This window comes from Populus trichocarpa, chromosome 17 (genome assembly GCF_000002775.5).
Source record: "Populus trichocarpa isolate Nisqually-1 chromosome 17, P.trichocarpa_v4.1, whole genome shotgun sequence".
NCBI lineage: Eukaryota > Viridiplantae > Streptophyta > Magnoliopsida > Malpighiales > Salicaceae > Populus > Populus trichocarpa.
The window spans coordinates 10,517,509-10,527,679 of record NC_037301.2 but is presented as its reverse complement, the minus strand read 5'-3'; the positions used below and the strand labels follow the sequence as shown (position 1 = coordinate 10,527,679).

General features: G+C 33.6%; 1 protein-coding gene across 1 annotated transcript; it reads right to left on the bottom strand.

The window, feature by feature from the left end:
* Nucleotides 1–2,291: 2,291 nt before the first annotated feature.
* LOC7484568 (probable mitochondrial-processing peptidase subunit beta, mitochondrial) lies at nt 2,292–8,537 on the bottom strand. Its single transcript, XM_002323859.4, has 9 exons — nt 7,798–8,537; nt 6,809–6,973; nt 6,523–6,660; nt 6,280–6,431; nt 5,773–5,881; nt 5,110–5,208; nt 3,975–4,040; nt 3,077–3,184; nt 2,292–2,681 (listed from the first exon to the last, which is right to left on the bottom strand). The coding sequence occupies exons 1-9, from the start codon at nt 8,455–8,457 to the stop codon at nt 2,595–2,597; spliced, it is 1,584 nt and encodes a 527-aa protein (XP_002323895.1). The 5' UTR covers nt 8,458–8,537; the 3' UTR covers nt 2,292–2,594.
* Nucleotides 8,538–10,171: the final 1,634 nt, after the last annotated feature.

Sequence of the window (10,171 nt, the reverse complement as noted above, 5' to 3'; positions counted from 1 at the left end):
AAACTTAGTTTTTTACACAATATTTTCAAATTAACTTCTACGTTTCAAATTATCAGTTATATTTGGATTCAGTTTTACAATTCCAATTACAAATTTTAAAAAATTTCCACTACAAAAGAATTTGAAAATATAGCAAAAACACTTTTAACTTGCATAATGAACTTTTCTTAGTTCTTCATGGTTTTTTTTATTTTGGTCATCAAGCTTTACTTTTTCATAATTTTATCCTTTTGTATTTGTTTCTTTTTTTTTTCATTAGCTTTCTATTAGCTTAATTTGAAAAATCAAATTTTGTTTTGTTGCCTAAAATAAAATAAAAAAAGATGCAGAGACCAAATCCGATACATTATCTAAAACCAAGGTCTTTTTTACTGTTAAGGAGCACATTTTTGCCTTTATAATTTTTTAACTTTTCATTTTCATCCATTTAGTTTTTTTAATTTTTATTTTGCTGCAAAACTTTATATTTTTTTAGTCTTTGAGTTGGAGTGAGGAGAAGAAAAGTCATCAAATAGGAGCAAATGAGAGAGAAAGTTCATGGTTGATAAATATTAACATCAAATAAGTTGATTTTAGTGTTAACAAGTTTTATTTAACAAAAAAAAGTTTTATTTAATTGATTTTTACCCATTATCTTGATGGGAAAAGTAGATCGACATCAACAAAGATTTTTATCTACTTAATTTGGTGTTTTTTCTTATTACCACTTTAGGGATATTTTAGATAAAAAAAAAAAAAGATTGGTTTTTAGAGTCTATGAGGGTGTATATTATGTGTTTCTAGGTGAAAATTGATTGAAAAATAGCTTATTGGTCCAAAAGAGCCCATCTTGATTTTTTAGCTATATATAACGGCTAGAAACTGGCTTTGAGATGACGTGATATTTACTATTAATAACGACGTATTATCCGATTGTTTTTTTAATAAAAAAGAGCAGATAACATGAAAGGTCAGACTCACATATATGGCCTAGGTTAGGCATGCTAGCCCACCTAGGCCAGACCCCTGACTTGCTTCTTTTTGGCCTTCAATTTTTTTTTATCTTTAATTCAAATTAGATATTTTAATTTTTTTACTAATTTTTATTTAAATAAATAAATTAAAATTTTAATTGGGATATTCTTTAATAAAGTATAATTCAATATTTACTTTGTTTTTTTAATAGGATTAGAACACTTTTTTTCTAATATAAACAAGCACTTTTTTTATATAGCCTTTCATGATATATTTTTAATAATCGCTTTTTTTAGTGTTTATATTTTTGTTATCGTTTAATTAGATAAAAAATAGATTCTAGAAAACAAAGTTATGATACCTAACAAGGTTCATGACCCATGTAGTAGGCTTGGCGAGTTAAACCGAGTTGATAAAAAATATTATTATCTCAAATTATTTTTTTTAAATGACAATATTTCAAAAATGTCAAGTTTTATTTTTAGTCAAATGAGGTTGTGGAAGAAACAAATGTTGCATAAGGACCTACTCAGTTGAACGGATTGTATTAGGCCAACACGGTTTAGTAATTTTATTTCAATTTAATTTAATTTTTTTATAAAAATATTGATATAATAAAATAAAAAAAATTAAATAGCTGCATCTATCCATTATCTTTCCATTTCAGACCCATCATTTATTAACATTCCATTTTAGACTTATCATTTATTAACGTATATTATTATCAATTGGCGTTTATTTTTCAATTTACATTTGAATTTTTTCTTGTTTTTTATTGAAAAACTTAACAACACTCTCACACATATATATATTAAAATGAATTTCTAATATAAATAAAGCAAGAGCACGGGGACTCGCCTTGTTCTAAGGTCTAAATTCAAGGAGAAATTGGGGTAGCCGGAATCTCTTTTAGAAGAAACTTCTAATTTTGGTGTGCATGAAAAAACCCTAGCTACTGAAACGGAAGTTATGTACGTATACGTACAGTAGCCCTTGGAAAGGACGTCCTTTCTGGACAACTGTGATTGGATGAGCCAAAGCAAAATACTTCAAAATAAATAAAATAAAAACCCTAGCCGTGGAAATGGATGGATGAGATCCATTCGTTAAAATGCGAGATCTACTCGGTGCAATATAATATATATATATATATATATATATATATATATATATAAAATGCGAAGGAAACATGTACAGATCCAACATACGAGGAAGGAGACTCTTTGTTCCTTAGAATGGGGGACCAAGATCTCGACAGCACTTACTGATTTTGGTTCTAGTGGTTCCAACTGTATGTGAGCAACCCTTAAGCGAGGTAGCTAGCTAGCAGGTGGCAGTTGGAAAATAGAGCCATGTATTTTTCTCCTATTCAACAAAGGGAAGATGCAAGCTCATACATCAGCTTTAAATGCAATGAATTAGAAATCCTTTTCAGCAGCAGCCAGGCATTTCCTGGAGACTGCATTCGCTTATTACAGTTAACAATGATACCATTACAGAAGCAAAAACCTAAAAAAAATGGGGGCTTAGGCAGCCGTGAGGACTCTCCAAAGATATTGGTTGCGTGTAGAAGCAGTAAAATGTTTGGCAACTGCACAATACACAAGGATATGCAGTAATAAACAAACGCATGGCACAATCTAGTAACGATTCAAGTAGGTCCTGCGCCTGAACCAGTTGTAGTCAGGCAACCCTTGGATGGGACCCATGGCAGCAATTGCAATATCCTGCAATAACAAAACATCAACACATCTTATCCAAAACTCCTAGGCCTGTTCCATTTGCATGTGATTTCTTTCAAACGATTGAAATCAGTCGGGTTTATTTTTTATGTGCAAGGTTCTTTAACAGGCAAAAACATTTATCATTAGGATTTAGCTCTTTGTGCACTTGTTTACTTGCTATTTGCAAAACACTTTCCCACTTTAACAAATTGACACGTTTTAAAAGTTCTTATAGAAGAAAGAAATAGATAAATAGACATAAAACTTGAGATGGAAATTCAACTGCTGCAACTAACAGAGCTTCTTAGCTTCAACATAATTCTTACAATTAGAAACTAGTTGATGTTAAAGCAGGATCTAAGATAACAGTAAGACTTGGGGTATTCTATAGTTTGTACCTGGTCGTGAATAAATCGGTTTGCAACACGTTTGATAGTGCTTGAATCGACAGAATCAATCCTAGCAAACAGTTCAGCGTATGGGATTCTTCGACCATAAGTAAGTAGCTGCAACCATATGCAGCCAAATGTAAGGAAAAAATGAGTAACTAAAGTAGATTACAAATCTGATTTCACTTCAAACAAGATTACTCTCACTAGTCAATGTCTATGATCCTACAACTGTTAATCATACAAGAATAAACACCTAAAACCAGACAATGGAAGCTGCGGCATATTACTGAACACTATTTTGTATAACATAATTACCAACGACTCACATGACTTGGATCCAGTGAATAACACACATTAATCATGTCAACCTATTTCTTTTTTTATACATAGAAAAACATGCTGCTAGTGATATAGTATCTGTAGTTTCAAAGGAAATATTTAATAAGGAAAAAAAAGGATAGAAAATTCTAACAATAAAATAGTGCGGATAAACACAAATGGATATAAAACACAAAAATATCAGCCTATTCAAGTATTAAAGTAACAGAATATTTTCATGGAAAACAATTGAATGTGAGTATTATTTTGTTTTCATTGAATTTCTTGGTAACACTGATTAAAATAATTTGAAAGCCTTCGCACCAGCTAAAAGATCAGCCAACGAAGGATCAGACCTAACCATCAACATGTACAGCGCAACAAATACTGTTTAGATTGTCTCAGCAGACAATTGTGCTTTAAACTACATCAATTATGAATTGGGTTGTGTAATTTGGGAAACCATTGGAAAAATTAGTAAGGCATTAATTATCTTCAAGCAACAAATCTCATAGTATACCCAGGAAGAGTTGTACAACCTGTACTAGCATTTATTAGCAGATTATTTTATGAGGTTAAGTCATACCTGGCGCCCAATATCTTCCGCTACAGGACTAGTTCCATCAATGTGAAGTAGCAAGGAAGATTTTAACTGCAGTCAAACATGAGTAAGCAGCCAGGTAAGAAAAATGACTAGATTATGGAGAGCATAGGATGTTCCAAGATCTGTAAAACATACACATCATCTAGCACATCAAGAGAAGATTATGAGGATAAAAGCACACAGCATACAAATGATATAGTTTTAAATCATATAACCCCTTTTTCATTTTTTGAACATACAAAGAAGATTGTACAATCAACTAGCTTCTTAGCTTCATATGGGAGTTAAAATTTAATTAATTGCTACTCGTGTCTAAATACAGTATATTAGACCAAACAATTGTAGATAATAAATTCCAACATCACAAGAATGAGTTGTCTAAAGTTCAAGTAATTAATGTCAATCAAGTGCTGATCAATTTAATAGTGGAGGCTCACATTAACTTGAAACAACTGTTTAAACTCAAGAAATCCTACTGTGAAAAGGTTGACAAGATTGACTAACAAAAAACCTTGAATACAATGACTCATTGTATCATTCCATCCAAAAAACCATCACAAAAAAAATGCAAATTAATTAATCAGAACTAGGTCACAAGATACCATTCCAACAGGAGAATGACACAATTATTAGTATAGCTATTGCTGAGCAACCAAAGTGACATCAGGTTACTTGCCTTCTTCACCCATGTTATTTCTTTACAAACAATCCAAACATCAAACTTTAGTTTGATAGAAAGAAACCATGAACAAGACTGGAATTAGCATCTTACAAATTCTATATTACAGACAGCAACAGCTAAATGTTATTCAAGATAATAAAGATTCAACAGGGGGGGAAAATGATGACTGGATTAAGAAAGCAAAGAATTTTTGTTAATGAAAATCTGCAATGGGCTTCATCTGCATATCATAATCAACAGATTGGGCAGTCTGATATGCACCATTAAGCAAACAGCAAGGTGGACATACAATTAGTAACACATTGTATGTGATGGGAAAGCATATGTAACACGTTCTGAGTTAATGACCAGAAATCTTATAAAAATATCGTCCGGATGCCAGCAACAAACATGAAAAATCCACTTTTCAAGGAAAGCGTGAACATTAGTAACCACCTGATTACAAGCACGCGTTACATCAGCTTCTGAAACTCGATAGCATAACTTAGATGTCTCGTGCATGATTGCCCAGGCTAAATCATCCAAGCTATCCGGCTGAAAACAAAGCATCAGACAATTTTTTTCATTGAGAAAAGAGGGAAAAAAAATCTTAAACGAGAATCCAATCAAAAGGCAAAATGACTTAATTATCATGATATATATATATATATATCATAGCAGAGACTTGCTACACTTGAACATCTTATGCTTTCAAAGACGAATCAGCAAGTAACAAATCTTTAATGACTAACTTAAATGAGACAGCAAAAGAGAGATGATGGGAAGAAATGATGGTGGGCCACAAACACATAATGTAGCATTACCTAGGAAGGCATACAATTTCCAATTATATACCAGTCAAAGCAGAGCAAGACTGGAACTGACTTCATAAAAGTTCTCAGAAGCATGATTTATTGAGAGTTACGCATTGGTTGATGAACCAAATTACTCAGGATGATGAGAGAGAGTGCCAGTCAAGTTCCTATTGCAGGCTATGTGAAAACATTATTAACACATTTAGATTCATTCCAAAGTTACTTGCACCTTTTCCATTCCTTGCTCGACTATGCTAAAACTACATTTTTCCAAATAATAAGAAAACAAGAAAAATCTCCATACCTTCGCAACAGCATAAACACCAAAAAGACCAGTGTCCTTGTAGTTTGTGTTGAAAGCCATCATACTTTCTGCTATTTCATCAATGCCAACCCTTTGTGCTAGTTCAGAACTGTCCAATGATTGAGATTTAATCAATGCCCTTGCTAACAAGACAAAAGTGTCTTAAATAGTCAGCCAGTTAAACTTTGAAACTTGTCAGGATGTGGAAAAACAGAGAAAAGAATGATCAGTGAAACATTAGGGGTTAATCACGCAGCCCTATTGAATGTAATGTTTGAAAAATCTTATTTTTTAAGCTTAATTGCTTATAACTCCACCGACAAAGGGATTCCATTTGTAGCTCATGAGTCGACACGATTTCTGTAAATACAGGCCACTGTACAAATTTGCTCTCCAGAAATGTTATAATAAAATTCCTAAACTGTTAAATGAAGCCTCCCTGAATACAAATAATTTTTTAAAGATGAATAGCGGCGAATGTGGTAAATTAGAGAGAGGAGAGGTTACCCCATGTGCTTTCCACCTCCTGCACTCTTGTTCCAAGAACCCAACATAGCCTGCATGACCATCAAAGCAATGGAATCTGGATCTGTCCAAGATGCTCCTTGAAAAGCGACAGCGAATTGTGCCAGAGGAACATCGTCATCAATTATCCTGACCTGATTTTTCACAACAATAAGCGGAAACAGTAGTTTAGAGAAAGAAAAAGGCATAGAAAGAAGGCATGGATTTCAAGTTACATCTTCCCACCTCAGAACCAGTGAAATATGCAGGGTCTTTGGAAACTAACTGTGCAGCAGTAGTTGGATCAGATGATAACTTCGTAAACAACTTCTTTACTTCCCCAACAAATTCCTCATGTTTCACAGCCCCTGATGCGACAATCACCTGAAATGAAAGTCACACAAATACCCATGATAAGAATTTCAACAGCAGGCCTTCAATCTTAATAGCAAGCAGAAAGGAAAATGGAAATAATCGTTCGGCAATCCCACAACTCCATCTTGTACAAAAGTAAAATAACATAAAGCATTACCATTCTAGGAGCTGTGTAGTGTGTTTGTATATAGTTCTGAAGATCATTCCTGGATATTGTCTCGATGTTTTTAGCAGGTCCCAGAATAGTTCTACCTAAAGGAGTGTATTGAAAAGCAGTTGCATGCAAATGGTCAAAAATTACTTCCTCGGTTTGCCCCTCAACCTACAATTTTCCACATACATCATTTATAACTGTTAGAAGCAGGAAGCAAAATCAAGTAAGGCTATATCCATAGAAAATGTTGAACTAAGAAAACTGAATGCCGGCAGTAAAATGTTACTGGAAGTACAATACAACAACACATTTTTCACATGAAAATTACCCACTTTCATAACTTTGAAAAGCAATTGAGCATTTTGTTCGGCACACAGCATAGCAAACAACTCAGTATGCTTACAACAAAGATCCAGTTAAGCAAGTTTAAAACTTTATCACTAGAACATAACATTTAAAACCATTCACTAACAAATACATGACCATTTCTCCATAACCAGGATTCATTTAAACAAGTTTGAAACTTTGATGCTAGGACCTGACATCTAAAACTACCCGACAAACAAACACCACATCTTCTATTTGAAAAACTTCATAAAACAAACACCAAAAAAGTTAACTAAATGACCCACACTTGCAAACAACAATGACATCCCTCATTTACTTGTAAGTAAATCAACAACTATTAGCATTTCTAAATTAAAAACCAGCAAGCATAGAAAACTATGCAATTCTAATTCCCACATGCTCAACCCAAAAATACAAAGAACCGTGTCAAATCCCATTGACCAAAGCTACAAAGACACCAACTTTCATAACAGTTAAACCCAAAAGCACAAAACTTTAAAGATAAACAACCAAAACCCACAACCCAAAAGACAGAATTTTACAACCACCGAACACAAAACGCTAGACTCTTTAGACACAACAGGCAAAACAACAAAAATCCATTTCCAATCCAAGTTCAAACAACAGAAAAAACCCAAATTTACCTCCTTCATTTCCAAAGTAATAACGTCCCTCTCCCTAGATATCCTCCCCTCATCGAAAGTAGAGTTCTGCAAAATATCAGCCAAAATATCCAAGGCCTTGTTAACATCTTTGTCCATAACTTTAGCATAATAAGTAGTCTGTTCTCTACTTGTATACGCATTCAAATGCCCTCCCATATTCTCTATCTCCTCTTCCAATTCCCTCACGCCCCTTTTCTCCGTTCCCTTAAATATCATATGTTCCAAGAAATGAGCAGTCCCATTTGTCTCATCGGACTCAAATCTCGACCCGGCATCAATCCAAACCCCAACAGTCGCAGTTTTAGCAGCCAGATTCGACTCAGTAGCGACACGGAGACCATTAGGAAGCGTAGTGATGCGGGTTTCAGGTGAGGAGAGGATATGGGTGTGGGTTTTGAGAGTTGGGTGGGGTGACCCGTATTTGAGGAATCTTGGGTCCGGGTTTTCGAGGAGTTTGAGCTTTGATTTGACTGATTCAGCTAATCGGTCGTAGATCATGGCGGTTGGTGGTGGCGGGGTGGATGGTGTGGTGGGACTGACGGTGGCGACGGAGGCGGCATTGGAAAAGGATCTGGCCGTGGTTGCTGATAAAGGTCTGTGGGGCCGGCGAGCTAGGGTTAGAAGGCGCTTCCAAGCCATGATTTTGGTTTGTGTGTGTTAGGGTTTGTAGATAAAAACAGTGGAGGCCTGAGAGGGTCTAGGATAGTGGAGATATGACTATTAAAACATGGAGGTGAGTGGTGACTTGCAGGAGTGATTTTTTTAACGACGTGTCGTTGCAAGCGTGTGTTTTTACCAATTTTGTTAACAAAATATTAATTAATACATTTAATTTACAAGCAATAATGGAAGTGATAGCTTTTGATTTACAAATTACAAGTAATTAATTACGTAAGTTGGTGATTGGAAAAAAAATAAGAAGATTTTTTTTTATATTAATATATTTATCTATCAAGTCTAATGTTTAAGTTTGTAAGAAGAGAAAATATTAGATAAATCTAAATCACAGGACCAATTAATAATTTTTTTTAATATAAATTATTAAGTTTTTCATAGGAAAATACGAATTACAAAATTCATTTTAATAAATAAAATCACATTATAACCTAACAAATTTTATTTATGTATTCTTATAAATTTATGTTCATTATAGTGATTTTCAATAAATGAAATATATATATATATATATAACCATCTCGTATTACATCTTTTATCATCTCTTAAGTAGAATAGTTGTTGTGAACTTTTATAAGAAGAAAAAGAACCCAAAATAATTGTAGTGAAAGAAAAAAGTTTTAGTCATGAGAATTTTTTTTATGGTTAATGGGTGTACATCGAAATCTCCTAACCCATTTACTTCTTTATATTCAATTAAATAAAACAAAAAATATGAAGTATATATCATATTTATATTTAATAAATTAATTTAATTAAAAAATAAAATATCTTTTTAAAAACTTAAATTTAATAAAGAATAACAAATAAAAAAACAGGAATAACCAGACTCATTTAAAAAAATCAATTAAAAGTAAAGTCCTATAGGAAGCAAGTAAAACAATTAATGAGGTCCATTCTTGGAGAGTGTATTACTCATCTGCAGTACACGGATGACACCATGATTTTTTCAATTAGTGCGCGTAGGTTTATTACATGCCAAAAGGAGTTGCAAAATTGTTAACATCTATCCAGAGTGTGTCTCAAATGTATGGCACAAGATGGCTCCTTCAAAAATTCAGATTTTCATACGGCTTGCAATCCAAAGGAAAATCAGCACTGGTTTATTTCTCTTTACTCGCGGGTTGATGTCTTACTCTCAAGCCCTTTGTCTTTCCTGCAAAATCCACACTTGGAAAATTTGGTCTCGCTTCAAGACTCGGCTGTTTCTGTTTGTGGGTCATCCATGATCTGAGTTTGTGAGGATCCCATGTTATATATGTTGTTTCTCAAGACTTTATTGATGTCGTTTTCGTGTTTGTTACAGAAATAAGATGAGCCTTCACTCTCCTTTGTTGTACTCTTACCTTTTCTTTTCTTTTAATTTGTACTCTCTCATTTCTTTTTGTTTGTGGTCAGCATCTTGATGACCATTTAATTAAATCCAGGATCATTATAAAAATGAAAATGGAATACAACCACTGCACTATACTTTCACTCATCGTCTGCAACGACTTCCAGTCCTGAAAAAGATTGTTCTGTTACACCTATGGCAGCTTCAATATGACGATGGTTTCGATTCTTAAGACTGTTGCACTCATCGTCATATTAATATAGGACCATATTACTGTGATTCTGATTGCTGTTGGAATGGCCAGATGCAGGCATATATAGTTCTTGACTGTGTCTTATGTTTGTT

Bases quoted from the DNA above. Each gene is read 5' to 3' on its own strand.
- LOC7484568 (XM_002323859.4), bottom strand. From the start codon at position 8,457: ATGGCTTGGAAGCGCCTTCTAACCCTAGCTCGCCGGCCCCACAGACCT. The intron at 6,661-6,808 runs GTAATGCTTTAT...CTTTCATTTCAG, and splicing joins ACTACACAGCTCCTAGAATG to GTGATTGTCGCATCAGGGGC. The intron at 5,882-6,279 runs GTAACCTCTCCT...ATCATTGGACAG, and splicing joins GGAGGTGGAAAGCACATGGG to TTCTGAACTAGCACAAAGGG.